Source organism: Ambystoma mexicanum, chromosome 7p, assembly GCF_040938575.1.
Source record: "Ambystoma mexicanum isolate Mex_15411 chromosome 7p, UKY_AmexF1_1, whole genome shotgun sequence".
Taxonomy (NCBI): Eukaryota; Metazoa; Chordata; class Amphibia; order Caudata; family Ambystomatidae; genus Ambystoma; species Ambystoma mexicanum.
The window spans coordinates 281,585,850-281,611,117 of NC_090939.1; the positions used below are offsets into that span (position 1 = coordinate 281,585,850).

Here is a 25,268-nt window from a genome sequence, read left to right on the forward strand (position 1 = left end):
CTTTACCGAGGATTCCCAGCCCGACGACGGGGAATATTCATGAGCATGTGAATCCATGCCAGACCCATGCTGGAGAACAACAGTTACAGGTAAGTAACTTGCTCCTACGCCATTACAGTGGCCAAGGACATCGCCGACACTGGGTTGCGCCCAATGGGCAACAGCGTTTGCCTTCGTCGGCAGAGCTGGCTATGAGGGCCACACATTTCCTCCAGGATGTCCGGTCGAAGGTATTGGACATGCCCTTCGACAGGGACAATTTGTTCGGGACACAGACGGCTCGTACCTTAGGCACGCTTCAGCAACGATGGCTGCCCTTTCGGACTTCTGGAGAAAAATCCCAAGTTTCTTCCAAAGGAATCGGGGGAGGTGCTTCGTCCTACCGTCAACCCTCCCGCTCCTCGGCCTTCTCGGCTTCTGCTGGAGGTGCGGGCCATGCTAAAAAAAAGTGTGCGATAGAGCTCTTCCCAAAGGGGCTCTGGGGTTCGAGTGTACTCTCGTTACTTCCTCGTCAAAAAGACCGGCAGCTGGAGGCCTGAAAAGTTTTGGATGGTGACTCTTCAGCACGTGCTAAGACAGGTGGAAGAGGGGGATTTTCCATTGTCAATGGACTTGAAAGATGCCTATTTTCACATCCCCGAACACCAGGGCGGCCGCAAGTTCCTACGCTTTGTGGTTCAAGGGCAACATTACCAGTTCAGGGCCCTTCCGTTCGGATTGAAGTCTTTGCAAGAGTTTTCAGCAAGTGCCTGGTGCCGGTGGCGGCACAGCTGGGGGATCCATGTGTACCCTTACCTGGACTCCTGTCACATCCGGGCAAGCTCAAAGGACATATCTGTCGAACACACGGCGAGGACCGTCCAACTCCTGACGGATCTGGGGTTCTCTGTGAACTATGCAAAGTTCTGCTTGATTCCATCGCAGGACACGCCGTCTCTGGGATGCCGACTCAACAGTGTCGTGCCTGGCGTCTCCATTGGAGGAGAGTATAGCGGCCATCTTGGGCAAGGTACCACGCCTTTTGGCCCTGAAGATTGCAAGGGTGATGTCCAACAAGTCCCTGCTCGGCATGATGTCATCATGCATAAACCTCATTCAGCTGTGCAGGCTACGGATGCGTCCACTGCAGGAGTTCCTTGACACCTTTTGGATACAAGTGTCGGGAAGCTTTGAGGACAAGGTCACACTTGACGAGAGTTTCCATCGATCGATAGTGGTGGTTAGTGCACGCACATCTGTCCGCAGGCGCGGATTTCCAGACCCCACCTCATCAGGAGAAGGTCGCGTCCCTTGAAGGATGGGGAGCGCCCTCCGGAAGTCTTCATGCAAGGGGCCTGTGGCCACCGGAGGAGAAGACGTACATCAACGTGTTAGAGCTGCGGGCAGTGTTTTGGGCCCTCAAGTCCTTCCTTCCGTCCCTCAATTGCAAGGTGGTATGGGTCTTCACGGGCAACACCACCACGATGTAAGTAGGGGGGGAGGGGAACCAGATCCCCTGACGCTCTCCAAAGATGCGCAGGACCTTTGTCACTGGGCCGTAGCCCAGGGGATGTTCCTTGTCCAGTTTCATCTGGCAGGAGTGAAGAACACCGTTGCCGACTCTCTCAGCAGGGAGCTGCACTCTTGCCACGAGTGGGAACTTCGCAGGACCAAGTGGATCTCCTGTTCCGCAGATGGGGCAATCCCCAGATCAATCTGTTTGCGACGCCGACGATTGCCAAGTGCCGGAGGCTCGCAAGCAGGTTTCCGCAGCCTGGGAGCATGGGGGGGCACATTCTTTCCGCTTGGATGGCCTGTTTCTGTATGCATTCCCTGAATTGCCTCTTCGATTAGTCAATCAACTCAGACGGTCCCGGTGCAGGAGGATCCTTGTCGTACCAGCGTGGCCGAGATGGATATTGTAGCCGGACCTTCTGGGCATGTTTGCGTCCCCTGCGATCAAGTTTCCGGCGGTCGCAGATCTTCTCGGCAGGGAAGAAGGTGCGATTCTGCACCCCGGCCCAGGATTGCTGAACCTGAAGGCCTGGCTCCTACAGCACTAGAGTTTGGAGGATACGAGATCCCGGCGGCTTGCAAGGAGGTACTTGCCAAGGCTTGGTCTACACTGAAATGCTATAGACATAAGTGGAAGAGGTTCACCGTCTAGTGCCGTGCACAGAAGATAAACCCTCGACGGATTACGGCCACTCAGGCGCTGCCATACTTGCTCTCGCTGGTCAAAGCAGGACTGACGCACGCTTGCATCAAGATTAATCTGGTGGCTATCTCCCGCTACACCAGAACTCTGGGGCGGTCGTTGCTTTGGTCGCACCGCCTGGTTAAGGAGTTCATGAAAGGACTTTTCTGCTCGTTCCTGCCTGTGAAGGCTCCGACCCCGGCATTTAAGCTCAATGTGGTGCTGACGAAGCTCATGGGTCCTCTGTTCGAGCCTATGCATTCGGCGCCACTGAAAGTCTTATCGTGGAAGACTGCATTTCTTGTGGCCATCACCTCCGCACGACAAGTGGGAGAGATCCAGGCACTCACCTGTAAACCTCTGTATTTTACTTTTCACGAAACGAGGGTAGTGCTACGGGCGCAACCCTCCTTCATGCCCAAGGTGCTGTCAGACTTTCATCTAAACGAGCCCTTGGTGTTACCGGTTTTATTCCCGACGCCTTTGTCGCCAGTTCAGAGGACTTTGCACTCGCTGAATGTGGCTAGAGCGCTGAAGTTCTACATGGACCGCACAGAGTTTTTGGAAGACGTCACAACTCTTAGTGAATTTTGGCCCTGAGAACCAAGGGAAGGCCCTCTTAAGGCTTCCATTTCCAGGTGGCTCTCCAGCTGCATTACCCATTGTGGCCCATTTGGCAAATCGACCGTTGCCTGGCGTCCGAGAGCCCAGTCGACCAGATCGATCGCTGCAACTACGGCATTCCTGTCGGGTGTTGCCCTGCTGGACATCTGCAGGGCTGCTCCAGGGAGGTCGACGCACACCTTCACGAGATTCTATTGTGTCGACCCGGATTCCAGGGAGGAGTCCAGGGTCGGCCAAGAAGTGCTGCGCAACCTGTTTGCTTGAAGGTGGGCCTGGTGAGGAGGAAAGAGATGCTTAATGTTGAGATGTTGAAATGCTTAATGTTGACCCGTTCCCACTCCCGTGGTTGTGCATGTGTGTACTGCTATGTATTCTTTATTTTGGCGCATGTGAATCCTTGCCAGACCCCATGCTGGAGAAAGAACAACTTACCTGTAACTGTTGTTCGAATGGATTTTGTCCTCCAGCGCATTCCACATCTTTGACATGTAATGGCCACAGCTGCGCACTTCAGAAACTTTTTCGGCTGAGGGGGTCCATGTCCCTCGAGGGCCTCTGTCGAGGACAACGTCACAGGATGTTATAAATAGATTTCATGGCGCCCATAGCCTCAGTTTCGTTTTTTCCGGGAACATGTTAACTTTGAGATTCGTTAGCGCCTTGTGTGTTTTCTTCATTGAAAATGTCTTTCTCTTCGACCCCACCGATTCTGTGACCCGACTTCAAGACCTGCCGGGACTGCAAGTCTAAGATGTTGCTCACTGACCCCCCTTCGCATTTGTTGTGGTGCCTGGGTGAGTCGCACGACTGCTCGAAATGCCAGTCGCTGACTGCCAAGGCCTTGCGGGAGCAGAAGGGGAAGCACCAGGTAGGGGCTCTAAACCTGTTAATCCCGAACTACAAGTCTAAGGGGGTTTCGACTGACGACTCGAGGGGCGACTCTGCGTCGGAAGGATTCCCAGGGATCTCCGGCCTGGGGTGGTTCCCGCCACCCGTCTTCCTCGTTTCGGCACTCCAGGAAGCGCTGTCACCGGTCTCCCTCCCCGTCATCCTCGGAGGATGGTGCCTCGAGGAAGGCTTCTATGCCCTACGAAGTCCTTGACTCCGGAGGAATGGGCGGCGTTTCGAAAATCCATGATGGCGATTTTTCAATCGCAGGGCACTGGTCCGGTTGCGCCTTTTGACGAAGCTGGCCAGGATCGGTCTCGTTCCGTGGCATGCACGCCTTCGGGCTCGGGTTTGTGACGCGACACTCATCTGGAGCCGTTGAGGTCCCGTACGGCCAAGGAATCAAAGGTCGCAAGACACGTGTCTCTAGGTCTCGGTCCTCATCCCCAGCGAGACCGCAGCAACCTATTGAGGTCTCGGGGCCAGCGTTGACTCGTTCGGACCTCAACGATTTGCCGTCGTATCAACCCACAGCACCATTGGCACCAGTGTCGACGTCGAAGCCTTCGGCGATCCTGGCGTCGAGGTTGTCGAAGCCTTCAGTGCTATCAGCGCCTTTGGGAATTTTTTCCCTAAATTTGCCGTTGGAGTACCCGGACATCGTTGATCTTCCAAGGAAGTCTACAATGAAGTCGGTGAGGCCGGTTTTGGCCTCCAGGTTTCTTCTGTCCCCAGACCTGGGTTTCAACCCCCTCTGGATGATACTTTTGAAGAGGAGGAAAGGGCTGAGGTTGAGGAACCTGGTGATTTTGATGATGCTCCCATTTTTTCTGGGGACAGTCAGTTGGAGGAGTTGAGGTAGACCCTCCATGATGCAAGTGGACACTTTCCCCGGAAGTGGAGTTTGGTAGACCTGAGCCTGGGGCTCATGCGTAGTCTTTTTTTAGGAGACTCATGGCACGAATCTGAGTATCTGGGCTGGTCTAGTCCTCCAGAAGACTTTGTGAAGGATGATCTGACAGACATCTTGGATCAAGGTCCGTCCTCTGAGCCTGTTTTGCCATTTCATTCTACCTTGCAGAAAGGTGTGGCAGCTGATTGGCAGTCCCCGGAATCTCTTCCAGCTCTGAATAAAAATCGAACTAAGAGTTACCGCCCTTCCGTTAGCGACCCCAGCAATTTATCTACTCACCCCACTCCTGAGAGTTTGGTGGTTCAGGCGGCTACGGCCACCTCGAGGCAGGCCGCGTACCCTACCATCCCTCCAGATAGGGAGGACAAGCGACTCAATGGTTGGGCCCGTAAGGTATTTTCTGCTGGGAGCATGGCCTTGAAATCGGCTAACTCCACGTGTGCCTTGGCAAGGTTTTCACACACACTGTGGAATTGTTTCTCCTTGGCGCATATTTGCACAGCTGTCAAGGAAATCTTGTCCCTGGTGGAGAAAGGCGCTATAGAACTGGTGCCTGTAGGGGTGAGGTACAAGGGATAGTATTCTCCTTATTTTTTGATGCCAAAGAAAGAAGGGGGTTTGAACATGGACTTGCATTGGTTGAACAAACTCCTCCGGAAGGACAAGTTCAAGATGGTCACTCTTTCTCATGTCCTCCAGGACCTTCAACTTCAGGATTGGTTGGTGTCTCTAGACCTCAAGGATGCTTATTTTCATGTGCCGATCCACCGCACACAGGAAGTACCTGAGGTTTGCAGCTGGCGACTCGCACTTTCAGTTTCGGGTCCTTCTGTTCGGATTGACCTCCGCCCCGTGGGTCTTCATCAAGCTCATGGTGGTAGTGGCAGCGTACCTCAGGCGAAGGGGAGGGGGGGGGTCATGTTTACCTCTACCTAGACGACTGGCTGATCCGGGCGCGCCCTCCCAAGCTAGTTTTGGATCATCTGTGTCACCTGCCGCACCCTCCACAGGCTGGGCTTCTCCCTGAATTTCAAGAAGTCGCACCTGAAACCTTCCCAACAGCTCCAGCACATTGGGGCTGTGTTGGATACGTCCTTAGAAGTGTTCTCCATCCAGAGGTCAGGACTCTCAACCTTCACGCTTGGTATCTGAAAGGTTGAGGTATAAGGATTGGGACCTCCTGGATGACGCGATGGAGATGTTGCTTTCGGCCAGGTGACCTGCAACACAATCCCTGTACCGTTGCTGTAGGTTCTGCGGCTGGTGCAGAGATCACAATGTTCATCCTTTTCAGTGCTCCATTCCTATGGTTGTCTTTCTTGCTTTCTTTGGCCCACAGGGGCCTTCAAGTGGGTACCATTAAAGGTTACCTGGAGATGCTGTCTATCTTTAAGCGCTCGTCTGAAGAATGTCCTTATGTTAGGATTCCTTTGATTTCTCAGTTTCTTAAAGGACTAATGTATTCCCGCCAACCCCTTTGCAGGTGCTGGTTTGGGATTGGAATTTGGTTTTGAGATTTCTCATCGGTGCTCCGTTTGAACCTTTGCACTCTTGTCCTTTGAGATTACTGTCCTTCAAGACTCTCTTCTTGGTTGCGATTACTTCCGCAGAGTGAGTGAATTGCAGGCACTTTCAGCTAAGCCACCCTTTACTGTGTTTCACAAGGACAGGGTTGTACTGCGAGTACGTCCTTTTTTACCTAAGGTGGTTTCTGAATATCATTTGAGTCAAAAGGTGGTTCTTCCATCTTTCTACTCTCCTCATCCTGGCAAGGAAGAGGAGCGTCTCCATCGGTTAGATCCTAGGAGAGCTCTTAGCTTTTACATTTCTAGGATGTTCAGGGTCAGAGTGGATGATCAACTCTTTGTAGGATATACTGGACACTGATTGGGCCAGGCTGTTGCCAAACGGACCTTGTCCAGGTGGATTATCCTTACCACTACGGAGCATTACCGGTTGGCGGGTAAAGGCCCTCCTAAAGGGTTGAGAGCTCATTTCACTAGGGACCTGGCGACTTATGCCGCCCTCCAGCTGGGTGTTCCTATTAGGAATATTTGTGATGCCGCTACTTGGGCTTCAATCCATACAATTGTAAAACATTATTCCCTGTATACAATCCAGGGTCAGGATATGGCCTTTGGGAAGGCGGTTCTTTATTTCGGAATCTAATTGGGTAGTCTAAATTCTTTTCTCTCCTCCATTTACTGGTACTGCTTTGGGAGTCTGTCAAAGATGTGGAATGTGTTGTAGGACACAATCCATTCGAAGAACAAGTTACTTACCAACTGGTGACGTTCTTTCGACTGGATGTTCCTCCAACGCATTCCACATCGCCCTCCCAGGCTGCCCATCATGCGATTGCAGTTTCCATTTCCTCAAAGCTAAGTGCAGTCCAGCAGGCATCAGAATGGTGTCGCATGTTCTGGGGGGGGGGGGGGGGGGTACTTAAACCGAGGCTATGGGCGCCGTGTGTCCTTTTTATAATATCCTGTGACGACGTCCTCGATCGAGGCGCTCTAGGGACATGACCCGACGCAAGAAGCCCTTGGCCGAAAAAGTTTTCGAAGTGCACAGCTGTGGACATTACATGTCAAAGATGTGGAATGCTTTGGTGGAACATCCAGTCGAAAGAATGTTACCAGTTGGTAAGTAACTTGTTATTCTCAAGCATGGGTCTGGCATGGGTTCACATGCGAACCCTCCCGCCTACAACTCTGCGGCTCTTCTCTTGGTCCTACTGCCACTTTACGTGCTACCAAATCTGAAGATGGCTACCAGAGGAGGGGCTTAGGTAGAGGTCAGTCATTGGCTGGGGGCAGTATGACCCAGAGACCCGTTATTGGTTGATAGGAGAAAGACAGTTCAGAAGTGAAAATGATTTTATTTTTTAACCGAGGATTCCCAGCCTAACTACAGGGAACATTCATGAGCACGTGCATCTTTGCCAGACCCATGCTGGAAAACAACAGTTACAAGTAAGTAACTTTTTCCTTACAGGTAAGTAACTTGTTCCTTCCAGCACATTTAGTGACGTCATTTGGGGTCACTAAAAACACTTATTTGTGATCGCCATTGCAATATTTAGTTATAAGGAGGGAATAGTTCTAGTCGGATCATAACATTATTTGTACTTATCTCACTCATAGCAGCCATTTTGTCTAGTTGTGGGTTGGTTGTTAAATCCTGAACACAGTACTTGGGCTAGCTACCCAAAATCTGTCAGTGTAACAAAAAATGTTTACATTGTATTCCCCGGGTTACTACTGCTCCACCTACCTGGAAAAGTATGCTAATTTTAAGAATAGTTTCTTTATTAATGTGAGAGTAGCACATACATGACTTGCCCTCCATTTGCCAATAACAGCTCTTTATTTCTTTTAAAGGTTCCTCTTCCTCCGAATGGACAGATGACGGGGTATGGGCTTATAACACAACCACAGTATACTCCCGTTGTCCAACCAATGGTTGCTCCACCGCCACTTGTGGTAATTCCAGCACCACCAATAACTCAGCCCTTCCAAGCACCTTTTGCTCTTCAGACTGAACCACAAATACAAGAAACACAACAGCCGGTTGGTTCTCCATACTTAAGCTTTCATGAATGTGTTGTTGCCTTTAAGACTACTAATGATGGTAGCCAGTGTTTTTTCCAACTTTCCTTTCATTAACATCAGTGGAACCCCCAGTTGTTTGGCTATTCCTTGAACCCAGACCTGACTTTGGAGTGAACTAAAGCCTTGTCTGTAAAGATGTCATTTATTTATAATTTTCCCTCCATATATTCCTGTGACCCCACGCCCCCCAGTCTTTTTGCTCATTTTTTTAATCCTCTCCTGATTTTGGGAGCTCAGTAAAGCCACCGGTTTTGTTCATTCATATGGGGAAACTGACTAGTTTATTAGACTGTCAGAACAGAGAGACTTTATTGGAATCTTTGTACGTTTAAAATTGCACATACTTTACAATGAAGTCCATGTAGGATACATGTTCTAGTCTTAGAACTATTTACCTAATGGGTTTTTTGGTTACTTTGATGATGCACCTAACGCAATATGGTGGCAATTCTATATTTTTTTTGCTGTTATTTATGTTCTGTTCTATGGCCTTGTTGACTCTCATCACAGCCACCGTATTTCCGTCGTCTGGATCGGCGACTGGCATGAAGGCACCATAGTCTTCGGAGGGTCAGACTTCGTCCACTCAATCACAGTCAACAAAACATCGCTCATAGTCGGCAGCGCCATCGTCCCCAAAGACTTACTCGTCAACGATACCAAGACAGTTGTGGAAATGGTCATTCTTGGCGAAGACTCATTCAACGACATTGTTGATGACACCGTCCGCCAGGCTGGCAGTGCCAGTTTTTGTCACGTCTACAGGCTCGTCGATAACTGGAGGCACCATCTCAACCCTCACAACGGCTATATCAAGGGTAGCATTGCCTCCAAGGCCTCGGTCAGTCTCGGCTGGGTCTAAGTAGGTGTACGGGCGAATTCTCAGAAATGTGCTAATTCCCTTCTACCTTGGAGACCCCAGCTCTTTTTGCTGGACTTTAGGACATTACATTTCTAACGTGGAGAGAGAGAGAGAGAGAGAGACCTTTTTCCCCACTCATGTATTTTTCTGTGATTTGGACTGTTAGGCAAGATTGTATGCAGTACCCATAGGGTGCACTACAACAACCCTGACCACCTGGCACTAGTAACCCAAACTTTGGTACAAGCCTGTACTACACAGGTTGGTAGTGTGAACAAGCAGCCAGGCTCATCTCAAGAGGGATCAATGTGAGCTGTAGTGGAGTTACTTTCACAGTGACAAGTATCCAAGCAAACACTTACACACAGGGTTTCTTGATAAAACAATTAATTTACCAGTCAGTTAATGTAAGCCTTCTTCAGAAGGGAGCACTGTAAAACACCACACAAATATACTTCAAAATTATACACTCAAGTTCAGAATCAGTAACTACCAATTTGAGATGGCATACAGCATAGACCTACACCCACAGGTGACTTCAATAGCTACAGTGCTGTTGACATTAATGTATTACTGCTGGCATTCAGAATTAGTTACGAGCAAGTAAAAAAAGAAAAGATTGTTGGAGTAAACAAGTTACCACAAATATTTCTTCAGCAGGCAAATACTTTATGATCCCCCAATAAGAGTCATTCACTTAAATCAAGGCTGAGCCAAAGTCAATAGGCAAGAGTCTATATGGGCTGAAGCACTTCTTGGAATGTAAGTAGAAAATTCTTTGTACAATGTTTCAGAGGTCTTTGAAGAAAACGATGAATCAATGTAGGGCCAAAAGCTGTTAGACTTGTGAGTAGTAAAAGATGCAAGCAACTCTACAGCAATAGGTAAGTATTCTTAGACTTGGTACAGTACCTTTAAAATGAAGAAAAGATGCAGGAGATGACTCCTGTTCCTGTGCAGCTCTGCAGATCTCGCTGTTCCTGGGCCTCAGTCGTGGGGACAAGAGGGAGGACGTCAGGCGAATCCTGCACTGGGACGGTCAAAACTTGCAACCGGCAAACTTCACTTTCAGTGGCTGTTCAGTTTTCCAGCTCCTTGTCTACTGCAAATAGCAACACCATGGTTCCTGGCTGTCAAGATGGACTTTTCTTGCTTCTGGGCTCCCGCACTCTGTTGAGGGGGCCCAGGCTCGGCCAGTGCTGCTTCCTGCGAGTCCGGAGGATCTTCCTTGGCCAACTTAAAAGCAATGCACACAAACTGGTGTTCCTCTTCCTGGCTGTACGGTTTCCAGCAGCAACTCTGTGGAAATTCAACCAGCTCCAATATGGATGTCCAGGTTGCTTAATTTGGAGTTGATTGGTCCCACCAACTCAAGGGGAGAAGTCATCCTTGCAGGGGCTTCTCTCTCGATGCAAACTTGGCGTTTTGGCACTGCAGCAGGGCTTCACCAGGCAAACCAACGGTCTAGGAGTTGCAGTAGGCGTCCTCTTGAAGTTTTTCTTTGGTTCCTTCGTCCAGTGGTCGACTGTCTTCCAAGCCAAAAGACTCGCCTTTTATTCAGTTCTCTCCCATTCTTTACAGCCTAGTGGTCAGTCACCCCGCAGGGTCTCTGTCCTTGCCGGACAGCCAGCCAGTCACCACAGAGAGCATTTGGGTCTCCGAGGAGACTTAAGAACAGGGAGTTTTGGGCACCTCGTCACTTCCTGCCTACGCCAGACACTCTGGAGCCAGAGGCGGGTTTCTCTCAGAAACCCGGCCAATGGGGAAATGACAAAGAGACCAATCCTGTTTTGGCGTGCAGAAAAACTCTCTAGAAGGACCTTCCCACAAAGACCTGGTGAAAAAAGACGGTTCAAAGCGAAACCACTGCAACCAGCCAGTAAATTGAGGAAAGGGTAACCTATAATATGCTACATAAAAAGCTAGACCAAGGGGGTACTAAGTAACCCCTCCAGCACTCTATTGTAAGATAGTGTGTGCTGGGTCTAGAAAGTTAAAGTGCGAAGTAAAGTCAATTTCACTTTACTGCTCTGGGAAACAGTTGATCCCAGAGAAGGTATTTAAACCTTGGGAAATCTGGAAGACTTCCCTGTGGCACTGCACTGAAGGTGCTTTGTGACAGTTGTAAAACATGATGCCTATGGAGTTGGTTAGACTCTATAACCAAAAGAAACAAACACAGAAAACACATTGAATTGAAAAGTACAAAGTCCCAAAGTTTAGCAAAAGAGCTGGAGGGCTCTAAGGTGGGAGGAATTGGAACATTTCTGAGAATTCTCCCGAACAGTCTGCTGAGACGGATCTGCAGGGGATCCGAAGACAAGGGTGTCCCTCCCAGCCAGGAGGGAGTCTTCTTTCCAGCCCATAGAGAAAACCCTGGAGAAGATGATGCCGGTCATCTCCCCTAGACCGTCCCCTCTGGTCGGGAAGGAGGGCGTGGAGGTCCTCCAGGGCACGGATATCTCAGAGGATGAGCTCATCTACCTTCAAACCATCCAGGAGGAGAAGAACGTCGGGAGCAGGCCCTACGACGAGGGCGCCATTGAGGAACGCAACGAAGAGCCTTAGGGCGACTAGGGCCTGGGCTCCCTGCCTAGGCCCCAGCTTCTTACTCTACCTCCGCCTCAGGTGCCTCCTCCGCTGCCGCCTAGCGACTTCTTGGTGGGCATTCTCTCTGCACTGCATACTCTGGTCTCCGAGATAGACGAGGATGCCTATTGCGTCGGCGGTCCCTCCTGCGGCACAGGCCGACCCCCTCCTCCCCCCTGGCGACGGGGATCCCCAGCCAAGAAGAGGAAGACGCACCCTCCACCTTCGTGCCACCCTTCGCCCCCCTCCCCTCCCCCAAAGGAATAAGACGGACCGTGATATGGCAAAGACGGGCACAGATGACTGCAGTGGAATGGTGGACCTCCTGTCGCCGCCTCCATATCTTCCCCGCCAGACGAGATGGGCTTTGGAGCGCTTCAGCACGCTCAAGAGGGGAAGGAGTGCTTCTTATATACCAGTGCCGTGAAGCGAAGAGAAAGACCATCCTCTCGGTCCCACTCTTGGATGGCTCCGGCAAAGAGGGATAGCTTTGAGAAGTACAGGGTGCCGAACTCTGCACCCAGTGGCTTGCGGGCCCAACCGTCGCCCGACTCTGTGGTATCAGCAGCGGCCAAGAAGTCTTCTACAGGCGCTTCGTCCTCAGCAGCCTCCATTCCTCCGTACGGCGAGGGGAAGAAGTTAGATGCCATGGGACTACTGGCGGCCATTACCATCAAGGCTGACGATGCCCTCGCCATCGTATCTCACTACGACCGAGAGCTGTGGTTCAAGATCGCTCCCATCCTGGACTTTCTCCCCGATAAGAGATCGGAAGTATTGGAAATTCTGAAGGAACGCGAGGTGGCGTCGGACCACGCCATCACGGTGGCCACGGACATCGCCTACGCGCGATTCCGCCAGATTGGTAACAGCGTTTGCCTTAATCGTCATGGCTGGCTCAAGGCCACCAACCTTCGTCAGGACGTTTCAGATGAGGGTTTTGGACATGCCCTTTGACAGAGACAATCTCTTTGGGAAGGCTGTAGTTAAGTCTCTACAAGCTATCAAGACGGAGATGGCACGTGCTTTGGGCACTCGGTGACAGCTGTTCTTTTGGCCCTTAGGCGGCAAGTCCCAAGGATCTTCCAAAGGTTTCGGTGGGAGCTCCTCTTCTTACTGCCAGCCTTCCCGCTCCTCGGCCCACGAGACCAACAGGGGCTGTTCCAAAGCTTTTGGAGGAGGACGCTTCCTTTGCCAGGGACCCCAAGGCGGCCCGTCTACGTCCAAGCAGGATTGCACTGGCCGTGGCATCGGGCCCCCACCTGTGCAACCCGGTGGTAGGCCGGCTGGCGAACTTCATCAGCGTGTGGAAAACTATCTCCTGGACGCTGGACGCTCTCGCCCACAGACGCACCCTAGAATTTCAACAGAAGTGTCCCCGAATACCACCGGTCCGGCATGAAAACCAGGTCCCTCAGCTGCTGTTGGAGATGCGGGCCATGCTAAAGAAAGGCGATAGAGCTCGTCCCAAAGTGGCTCCGGGGCACCAGTGTGTACTCAAGGTACTTCCTTGTGAAAAAGACTGGGGGCTGGAGGCCCATCCTCTACCTCAGATGACTAAACAATACATTAATTCCTATAGGTTTCGAATGGTCACTCTTCAGCACGTGCTAGGACTGCTCAAAGAGGGAGACTTTCTGTCGTTGCTGGATTTGGAGGATGCGTACTTGCCCATCCCAATTCACAAGGGACACCGCAAATTTCTGTGCTTTGTTCTGGGGAAGCATTACCAATTCAAGGCCCTTCCCTTCGAATTGAAGTCGGCGCCAAGGGTTTTCACCAAGTGCCTGGCGCCAGTGGCGGTGCAGCTGCGACTACGAGGGATTCACGTCTACCCTTACTTGGACAACTGGCTCATTCGGGCCAGCTCAAAGGGCATCCCCGTCTACCACACAGTAAGGACCGTCCACCTACTGACGGCGCTGGGGTTCTCGGTGAACTATGCAAGGTCCTGCTTGACTCCATAGCAGGACGCGCTGTTTCTGGGATCCTGACTAAACTGTCGTTCCTGGCATCCCCGACGGAGAAAAGGATAGCGGCCATCTTGGGCAAGGTGCATCGGCTGTTGGCACTGAAGGTAGCCACAGTGAGGTCCATCAAGTCTCTGCTCAGCATTGTCATGCATCTCATCCGGCTCTGCAGGTTACGGATGTGTCAACTGCAGGAGTTCCTCGATCACCGTTGGATACAAGTGTCGGGAAGCTTTCAGGACAAGATCATGCTCAACGAGAGCTTTGTTCGAGCGATAAGGTGGTGGAGAGTTCACGCTCTTCTGTCCAGTGGAGCGTATTTCCAGACCCCACTACACCAGCACATGGTCACGATGGACACCTCCTAGAAGGATGGGGAGCTCACACCGGAAGTCTTCATGTACTGCTATGTATTCTTTATTCATGAGCATGTGAATCCATGCCAGACCCCATGCTGGAGAAGGAGCAAGTTACTTACCTGTAACTGGTGTTCTCCAGCATGGATTCACTTGCAAACCACCCCCCCCCCCCCCTCACCCGCCTGCCCCTCTGCCGGCTCTTCTTTTGGTCCTACTACAACTTTACATGCTACCAAATCTGAAGTTGGCTGCCAGAGAGGCTTAGGTTGAGGACAGTCATTGGCTGGGGGCAGTATGACCCAGAGCTCAGTGATTGGTTATTAGGAGAAAAACAGTTCAGAAATGAAACTGAAGCTGATTTTTTTTTTTTCGTTACTGAGGATTCCGGGCCTGACGGTGCGGAATATTCATGAGCTTGTGAATCCATTCCAGACTCATGCTGGAGAACAGTTACAGGTAAGTAACTTGTGTATTACTTAGACTAGGATGCTGGAGTATGTTGGCGTAGCTGGCATCCTCTTCCGTATCTCGGATACCAGTGTATGCAGAGTGGAGAGAATGTCCACTGCTGAGATGGAGGGCAAGTAGGAAGCTGGGGCGCAGTAAGGGCCAAGGCACTTGTCCTGAGGCTCTCCGTCGCCTTCCTCGACTGCATCTTCGTCATCGCCCTCGTCGTAGGGCGTGACCCCCAACGTTTGCCTAGTCATCGCCCTCCTGGATGGTCTGAAGGTAGACAAGCTCCTCCTATGAGTAGATATCCATGCCCTGGATGACCGCCTCGCCCCCTCCTTTCTTCGCGTCTAGAGGGGACGGTCTCGGGGAGATGACCAGAATCCTCTTCTCCGGGGTCTTCTCAATGGGGTGGAATGAAGACTCCCATCTGGCAGGGAGGGGACACACTGCCTTCGGCATGGCGCCCTGCGTGTCTGACACTGCGGCCTTCGAATGGGATGCCACCACCACCACCTCGATGGAAGGCGGAGCCTCTGTCGGTTGTACCTGGGCCTTCACTGTCAGGACCGGTCCCTTGTCCTGCTTGGCCTTCGTGGTCGTCCCGGACGCCTTGTCCTGCTTGGCCTTTTCCTTATGGGGCGGGTCGTAGCCTGTCTCCTTTTGACCTTCTCCGTCTCCTTGGATTTCTCTTTGGCCGTCGCCACCTTGCGTTTGCCTGGAAGGTCCGACTTCCTCTTGGACGAAGATCCTCAGCGTTGACTGAAGTCGCTGGAGACGTCTGACATGCCCTGGCTGCCGAAGAGACAACCGCAACAGCGCTCCCGATGGCAGTGGACTCGTGGTGCTTGGACTTTTGTTGGTACCCCGCTCAGCTTTCCCAGATCCGGGAGGTGTGTGGTGCTGGGACCCACCCAGTGCAGATGCCTTGGTCTGCAGCATCTCATTTCGCCCTTACGCCAATCCTTCAACGTGCGCATCAAGAGTTCATGGCAAAATATACAATCTTCCTCCTTGTGCATCAGGCAGTAGTGGCACTGGGAATGTTTATCGTCCATAAAAACATTCCGCAGACCGCAGTTGGTGCGAAGCTTGAAAAGAGAGGGGGGTATCCTTCTCGTCCTCCGTGATCCACGTGGTGTAGGCCTTGAATCTTCTGGAAGCCTTCATGAAGAAACTACGAAATTCGCCCTTGAGGGGCGCTCAAGAATCCAAAAAATGGGTCCTAGTTAATCGGAAAGTTGATCGATGGAGTGCACAAGTGCTCGATTGACTGAAAAATAGAGTAACATTCTTCAAAAAGCGAAAAACGCAGTAAAAGCTCAAGAGCTGAGCACGAAGACTCCCAACACTTGAACATGCAGTAAAAATCTGAGGATGGCTGCCAGAGGGAGGGTCTTAGTCGTTGGCTCGCGGCAGTATGACCCAAAGCTCAGTATTTGGTTGGTAGGAGAAAGACCGTTCAGAAATGAAACTGAAACTGATTTTATTTTCTTTTACAGAGGATTCCCAGCCTGACAGGGAATATTCATTAGCATGTGAATCCATGCCAGACCCATGCTGGAGAACAACAGTTACAGCTAAGTAACTTGTTCCTGCTTCGTAAGATTCCGTCCTCCAGTGGTCGACTCTGCCTTCTGTCTAAAAGAGATTGCCTTTTATGCAGATTTCTCCCATTCATTCGCAGTCTAGCTGTCAATCACACAGCAGGGTGGCTGTCCTCCAAGGACAGCTAGCCAGCCAATCCCCTTTGGGTGCATTCCTGTAACCAAGGAGACTTAAGCACAGGGAATTTCGGGAACCTCCCTCGCTTCCTGCCCTGCCAGACATGCTGGAGACAGAGTCGGGCTTCACCAGTGAATGCCGCCAAAGACAAAATGAACAAAGGACCAAACCTGGTTTGGCGCGCAGAGTAAATCTCAAGAAAGACCTTGAAAACCAGAAATAGTGAAAAAAGACGCCCTGGACCAAAATGGGCACCCATGGGTGCAATACTGCAGCTGCCCATGCAGTCTGCGGTAAAATCGCACAATGGTAGGAAAACGTTACCCACTGCCACCAGCCATTAATTTTAGTAAGTGTAACATCAAACATAAACATTGTTAAATGAGAAAGTAGACAAAAGGGATACCAAGTATCCCCCCAGCACTTCATGTAAGATGGTGTGTGTTGGGTCTACAAAGAGAAAATGATAATTAAAGTCAATTTCACTTTAGTACTCTTGGGAACAGTAGTTTAAACCTTAAGAGAACTCGAAATGGCTTCTCAGTGACACTGCACTGAGAGTGCTGTGCGTCACAATGACAAACTCCATAGGCATCTTTGTACAGACTCCAAAACCAAAAGAAAGAGTTTAAATTATTAAAGAAAAATACTACAGAGAGCGAGAAAGGTCTTGCTCGCTCCAGGATAAAAATAAAAATTCATAAAGTCCTGCAAAAGAGCTGGGGGTCTCTAAGGTAGAAGGGAATTAGCACATTTCTGAGAATTCTCCCCAACACCCGTCTCCCCGCTTGAACCCCCTGCCCCCTCCCCCCCCCCTGACTTAGGGACAGGAGGATCCAATCCACTCCTGGATGAATCTCCTAATCATACTTTCTGTAGAGACCATCAGCATTTTGGTGATTAAACCCTGACCTGTGTTCTATGGTGAAACCAAACCCTTGGAGGCTGATTGACCATCTTAATTGAGTTGCTTTAGGGGGCCCTCAGAAGGGATGGTGTACATTGGGCAGGATGGTAGTGTTTGCCTTCCTAGATATACAAATATGTAAGTGAGATGGTTTTATACATTGTTCAGGAAGCTATACTGCCGGTCATTGTTAATGGGGTGCACCTATTCTTTTGCATTTACAAAGGTATGGTTGGGTGTCATTTGGCATGAAACAATATTGGACGTGCCCACATAAGGGATGACTTCGGGTTTGAGAAGGGTAATAGTTGAGATTGGGGGGGGGGGGTGACGTTACTTAGTATAAGTGTTTGTTTTTATAATGTATTATTTTAGAGTTTTTAATTTTAGGAGAGGTGTCCAGGGCACGGTACACTTTAGAATGTGTTTGACAAGTTCTTTACTTACGTTAACCTTTGTGTTCTGCATCTTTTTCCGAGGGGGTGGGGTGGGATTCACATCTTTGAATTTCTTACTGAATCAAATAACAGATGATAGGTATAGTTACAGTGTGGAAGTCGGGGACAAAATGTGTTCAAATGTGAATGATGATTTGCGGATAATCATGTGGAATGTTAATGGACTAAATGTACAAAAAAGAAAGTCATGTCATACTTAAATGATCAAACAAAACAAAGGGACTATTTGTGGGAATTCCAACTGTGTGTTGCCCAGAATCATTGTCCCACTAAAGAAAACAGTTTTGTCAAATGGGACGGGTTTCAAGAAGCCAGTTGGTCTGACTTTGCTTTCCAAATCGTGTCTGGTGCACTGTGTTGTGCTAAAAAACACATGCTCAACCACTTTGGTTTTTGCATGTGCTTGCTGCCACCCAGATGAAGTTTTAGTTAATTTTAATGGCTTTTCTGTGTGTTGGCAGGTGCAGGTTTTGTCTAAAAACAAGGAAGAGATTTCTTCAGTGGATTTCTCTCTGGAGGTTATTCACCTAAAACTGAAAGGACCCCTAGGTGCTTAGTGTAGAGATCCTTTTTCAGAACGATGTGGACCTGTGAGGATAGCGCTGTGCACTAGATCTAGTCGTTCTATAGCCGACCGGTTTCTGTGGAGCAAGGTGGATGAGCCACATTCATCAGGGCTAGGCAAGGCATCAAGGTATATGCCCGCTGTTATTTAGTTGCAGCAGTGGTGTCTGCTTAACTTACCTCTCCCCTCTCCGTGTGGTATGGATGCTCTTCACGATGGGTGAGACGGCCCAGAACCTGGAGCGAACGTCTCTGATGGTCCTACGAGCCGCGCGCGCACGAGAGACAGATTTGGGAAGCAAAGTCAGACCAACTGGCTTCTTGAAACCCGTCCCATTCGACAAAACTGTGTTTTCTTTAGTGTGACATACTTTAATGATCTACAGGGGGATGTGCGTTTCATTCAAGAAACACACCTGCTTAAAAAGGAGCTGGATGATCTGAGAAAACGTTGGATTGGGAGAGTTTATGGCTCGTCATTTAATTCAAGATCAAGGGGAGTTGCAATCCTAATTAGAAAAAATGCTCCCATTAAAGTGTTGAAAGAAATCTACGAAGTAGAAGGCAGAATTGTTGCTTTGTTGGTCAATATCCAGGATGTGGAAGCTATTTCATGTAACATATATGCACCTACGTTTGATGACTGTACTTTTCTTTTCCGAAAATAGCCCAAATTTTGCAAAACCTTGGGTCAAGGAATATTATCCTGGGTGGCGATTTTAATACTGTATTGGACCAAGGTTTAGACAGGAGTAACACGAGACAGAGTAGGAAAATTGATTTGCAAATGAGTTTTGCAAGAGCTAATGGCAGAACATAGTTTGAAAGATGGCTGGAGGATGGACAATCCATTGGTCAGGGAATACAGCTTTTATTCTAGCGCTCATGGGGCATACTCTAGATTGGATATGTTGATGGTGGCAGAGAGAATATCAGATAATTATGTTGGAACCAGTATTGAAAATATTCTACTAACTGACCATACACATGTCGTAATGGATTTGAAATTGGACTTTTCAATGAAGAAACAATATACCTGGAGGTTAAATACAATGCTGTTACACGACCGGGAAGACATTGGCAAGCTAGCCGCCAATATTGAATATTTCATGGAAGAAAATTGTACTGGTGAGGTTAGGCCGGATATTTTGTGGGATGCTTTCAAATGTACCGTGCGAGGCACGGTTATCAGTCTGGCGAGCGGTTTAAAAAGTTTGAGAAAAACATTTAGAATGGAATCGAGGATTAGAGACATCCCAAGGAATCTGATGGTTAACCCATTGAATGTGGTTTTGAATCCGGAACTGAACAAATTGAAGAGGGAGTTAAAGACATTGATTTCGGAACGGGTGGACAGCAAGTGCTTTCAAACAAAATATTCATATTTTGCGTCAGGAGAAAAATGTGATCGATGGCTGGCATTCAGACCGAGGAAAAGAGTCAGAACGAATGATTATATCGATTAGAAGGGTGGATGGTCAAATTACTTATAAGCCTAAAGAAATTAATGAAGTATTCAGGTCATACTACACTGAATCATATCAAATGAGCAAAACTATAATGCGTCCAGTGGAGAAATCCTGGATGGATTACTACTTCCAAAGATCACAGATGAAGAGTCAGTTGCTTTGGAAGAAAATATAACTTTAGATGAGGTGAAGAGAGCAATTGAGAATTTGAATTCCGGAAGATCACTGGGACCGGATGGATTCCCGGTGGAATTCTACAAATGGCTTCCTAATTCAGCACTGACTCTATTACTGAATGTTTATTACTTCAAGATCTAGAGGAATGCTTCCAGCTATGATCTGTGTTTTTGAAGAAAGGAAAATATGAAACACTAGCTTCAAATTACAGACCGAAAAGTCTAATGCTGATAACAACATTTTGCCTAAGTTACTTGCGTTACGACTTGAAACCATGTTGAAGAAGTTGATCAACCGGGACCAATCGGGATTTGTGAGGGGAAGAAGGACTTCCAGCAATATTAGAAAACTATTGCGCACCATAACTGTGGCTACATATTCGTCAGAAGATTTGGCAATCCTATCTAAGGCCTTTGACCAGATCAATTGGCAATTTGTGTTCATGGTCCTGGAGAGAATGCGGTTTGGATGTCAATTTATATCTTGGATAAGACTTCTTTATTGTTACCCGACTGCAGACATTAACACTAATGGGCAAAGATCAGGAATGTTTGACTTGAAACGTGGCACTAGACAAGGGTGTCCATTATCCCCGTTGTTCGTTATTGGGATGTAGCCTCTAGCTATTGCACTGAGAGCAGACAATGGTTTACAGGGCATAGGTTGTTGGGGACTTCAACAAAAAGTGTGGTTATATGCTGATGACTTGTTGTTAGTTCTGAAGAATCTTATCATTCACTACCCATACTTATGGATATACTGACTGCCTTTAACCGTTGTTCTGGGTATAAAATAAATTGGGCAAAATCAGAGGTCCTTCCATTGGTGCCGATATGTGACAAACACTATATCACACAGTTAGGCCTTAGATGGTTGCTGACAAATTTCTATATTTGGGAGTATGGATTTTGCCAAGTATGGGTGACTTTATTAAAGAGAATATGAATATGATTTGTACTTCGTTCAAAATGGATTTAGAGGGATGGAAATTGCTACATTTATCCCTTTGGGGAAAAGTTCTTGCGTTAAAAATGTTCTCGACACCAAGAATAAATTGTGCTTAGTATGATCCCTCTGGATATTGATAAGAAGTACTGGTTAGAGTTGGATAGACTCATTCAAAACTACCTATGGGATCAGAAACAGGCTAGTTTGAAACTAAGCAAAATGCAATTGCCCATAGATAAGGGAGGATTGGTGGTGCCAAATTTTAGGGCATATAACTTGGCTTTTATGTCTCACATTCTAATTGATTTCATAAATCCGGATCCAGATGAATGGGTGTGTGCTGAAGCCAGCCACAATGGTCCACTAACACGAAGGTCTTTACAACACATGGTCTAGACACCGTTGTTAGTAAAGGATCCATTGATTGAGAGTCTATGGAATTCTTGGAAAAAATTGAATGACTATTTGGGATTTGATGCATTGAAAGCCCCTGGAGCTTCAATCTGGATGAACCCGAGTATTAAGTTGGGAGGGTAAGGCTTTTTTTTTGGTCAGAGTGGTTCCTGTCTGGTGTGCAGTGGATAGCAGATCTTTTCATAGATGGGAGATGGATGACTGTGAGGGAATTGCAATCAACCTTCAATATTTCGAGTTTCTATATGGCAGACTATCGGAAAATCTAGAAGGCAATTGGTGAGGTTAATATGGACTTTAAACTGAATGTTGACATTTTTAAACAAACAAAAAAAGTGGGGGAGTGTGGCTTGGTTAGTTGAAAATATGGTCTGATTGTAGCCAACGATAAAGGTAATGATACATTGCAAGAGGAATGGAGTCGTAGGATTGGGTGTGACATTACTGAAGATCATTGGTCACGTATGTGTGTGAACGTGAACTTTGTTCGTTGGGTTTCACCGAAAGATCCCGTCAAATAAAGATAATGAATAGGGTTTACTGGACACCAGAGTAGTTGGATAAAAGAGGATTGAGTGACAACTCGGAGTGCTGGGCTTGTGTGCATGATTTGGGCACGTTGGAACATATGTTTTGGGATTGTACCAAGGGTGAAGGGTTTCTGGTGTGAGTTTGATAGGATCAATGAGAAGGTCTTCAATGGAAAACTTACTCTAGATTTTAAAACAATAATTCTGGGGAGTGATGACTAGTTGGAAGATCTAACTATATGTACAAAAAAAATGGTTCTTTAGAAATGCAATGGTTGGAAAAAAAACAATACTGACAGGATGGAAGTCTGCTGAACCGGTGACTATTAAAATGTGGTTTACAGAAATGCATGTTTTGTCAGAAATGGAGAGGGTGCTTTATCGGAAGGATAAGAAGATGGTTGTATTTGAGAAGATATGGGGTACATTTCTGACACTGTACTATCTCATAAGAACATAATGTGAATCAAGGGGTGGGAGGGGAATTAATGTATATATGTTGAAGTACTAGATTGTATATATTGCTGTGATTGTATTATTGATAGGTTTTTTTCTTCAATGTTACTGTAAATTAAAATAAAGTTTTCAACAAAAAACAAATTATTTAGGGTTCTCCCCCTTCATCTGCATTAACTATCTCAAGGGTTGGTGGTCTGTCTGAATTACAAAAGTAGATCCATACAGGTATGGTCTAAACTTCTTCAGAGACCACACAATGGTAAACACGTTCCCTAGTTCCTCACCTTGTCTCACGGTCCTTCAGTTTCCTACTGATGAAGCAGATGGGGTGTTCCTTGCCTTTCTCATCTAGCTGACTCATAACTGCACCTATTCCTGTATTAGAAGCATCAGTCTGTGCAACAAAGGATTGGTAGTAGTCCAGAGCTTTTAAGACTGGAGCTTGACAAAGGGCTTTCTTAATTCCTTGAAAGGCTTGCATGCACTCCTAATTCCACCTGACCTCATTGGAGAATTTGGGTGAGGAGATCACATTCAAGGGAGAAGCTATGGTCCCATAGTTCTCAATGTACTTCCTATAGTAACCAGTGAGACCTAGAAAGGCTCTCACTTGGGTTTGAGTTATAGGGGGGCAGTCTTGTGCAGCTTGTACTTTGCTAGGCAATAGCCTTATTTCACCTTGTCCTACCTCATGTCCAAGGTACTCTGACCAATTTGACATTTTCTAGCCTTTATGGCCAGATAGGCCTGTTGACGAGCATGCAAAACATATCCAAGGTGGTCAAGATGTTCTTCCCAAGTGGTGCTGAACACTGCAATGTCATCCAAGTATGCCATGCAGAAGTCCTCCATCCGATTCAGAACTTGATTCACCATTCTTTGGAATGTAGCGGGTGAATTTGAGTCCAAAAGGCATAACCTTCAACTGGTTGAGGCCTCCTGAGGTAGAAAATGCAGTTTTCCCCTTGGCATGGTCTGTCAGAGCTATGTCATGATGCCTACCACCGGGGACCCAGACCAAGTCCAGCAACCCCAGAAGCAGGCATCAAGTTATTCCAAGCAAGCCCAACAACCCCTGCTAGGGGCTATTTGGGTGCAGTCCTGGCATCTATGGCACAAGGCTCATAGATTAAAACTTACCTGATGCAGACCATGCTGCAAACTTACCTGATGCAGACCATGCTGCAAGAGCTCCAAGCCAAAAGAGGCTTGGAAGGGACTACTTTACCTAGGGACTATTTTTTACTCGGGTGGGGCTGGGGAGGAATACTTACCTGGGACTACTTTGGAGGCTATTTAAACCACGCCCAAAGAGCAGCACGTGCTTCGCGTTATTCTGCATCCAGCAGCGTAACGCTCACCGTGCCTGCAAGTCTGCATCCAGTCTTCTGCTACGCCTGCCTCGAGTCTGGAGCTCCTAGAAAAAAGGAGAAAAGGTTAGAACAAGAGCAATACCTTTTGATCCTTACCTGAATTCCCGATCCATTGCGCCTTCGAGCTGGAAGAAAGAAATTATTTTATGCGCGTCGCCTCGCCTGCTGCAGCGCCACGCTGAACTCACCGGCCTTCGCAGCATCTTAACATTCCACCGCATCCTTCTGCATGTTCCCGCCGCACTCCGGCACCTAAGGAGAAGACGAGAACAGCAAGGTGAGCCAAGGGAATACACAGAGGCAATATTAGTTACCCCCATAGACTTACCTGATTTTACCACCGCGGGTACTATTCCTCTTCACGGGTCAGTGCAGCTTCCACTGCATCCTCGCCGAACCCCGGCCCCTAAGGGGAAACAAAAGGACAGCAAGGTGAAACAAAGGGACAAACAAGGGGAAACCTCCTCACCACAATAGACTTACCTGATTTTTACCGCCGGAGGCATTATTCTTCGAGACTTCATACTTTCTCTCAGCGCCTGAATAAGGGAAAAAGCAACAGGTTACAAATTGACATTATTTTATCGAACTGTGTTGGATAATACAAATCCTTACCTGAATGTGGTTGCCACAAGGAACTCTTCGGCGAGGGGCAAGCTGCAACCTGCAAGGAATTGGACAGAGAAGTCAGACAACTCTTACGATCTACATACTTACGGCGTCTTGCTGGGAATCCCGGAGTCAATATTGTTCTGGAACTCACCAATTCCTTCGAGCCAGTGAAGCAACTGGTTATCTACGCGCCCCTGCGCTCAATGCAGGATGGGGAGCTCATCTTTCCAAACCATCAGGTGAGACTATAAGAGGAGACATCAAAGGTGATCAGTGGGGAGAAAAGCGGGAGTTGGGGGGGGGGGGGGGGGGGGGGGTTGACGCTCAACTCCACGGGTGGTTAATTCCCTTTCTCCATTAGCAGAAGAATATTCCTACGGGCCAAGCAAACGAAGCTAGGTGGGCCAGTCCAGTCCGTCATCTCGGTACTACGCGTCACATTGGTGGAGACCGCAGCTGTCCAGTTCAGATCGCCCCTGTGGGAGCCAGGTGAGCGTAACAGCTATGTGCCAATAGCCTGATGTTAGGTCAACTGTACTGAGAAACTTGGCTGAACCTAGTTTGTCCACCAGCTCATCTGTTCTAGGTAAAGGATGGGCATCAGTTATGGTGACTGCATTAAGAGCTCTATAGTCCACACACAATCTCATCTCGTTGGATCCTGCCTTTGGTACTAGCACAACTGGACTAACCCATGGACTTGTAGATGGCTCTATTACCCCAAGATCAAGTATCTTCTTGACATCTTCCTTTGTGGGTTCTTACATAGTCTGACATTCTGTAACCTCGTTTTTGGCAGGGAGACCGTCACCAGTGACAATATCATGCTGGCCCCAAGGTGGACAAGCCTGGTGTCGGTGCAAACAGGGAGGAAAACTGATTCAACAGAACCTTACACTCCTCCTGTTTCAGAGTCCGATTAGAAGAGATGAACTCCTTCAATGTTTCCATCTAAAGGTTATCCCCTTAGGTCCGGTAGCAGTTCACTCTACTCCTGATCAGAGGCTAATAGCAAAGCTCCTAGATCTGGTCTGGAAACATAAGTCTTCCTGGGAAGAAGCAAGTGCCTTCCTTCACACGCAATCGCTTTACATGTAGGCAAGACTTCTGTTGACTTTTTTTAAGCACTGAGAAATCTTTTTTTCATGCAAATATAATCGCACACTCAGACCTGGACAGGGACTAAA

General features: G+C 48.4%; 1 protein-coding gene across 2 annotated transcripts in view; it reads left to right on the plus strand.

The window, feature by feature from the left end:
- Positions 1-25,268, plus strand: part of SCAF4 (SR-related CTD associated factor 4) — a 1,175,829-nt gene that overhangs the window by 480,829 nt on the left and 669,732 nt on the right. For both annotated transcript variants that reach the window (XM_069636348.1, XM_069636349.1), the window contains exon 12: positions 7,985-8,173. In XM_069636348.1, the coding sequence (XP_069492449.1) occupies positions 7,985-8,173 (189 nt within the window). The remainder of the gene's footprint in view (positions 1-7,984; positions 8,174-25,268) is intronic.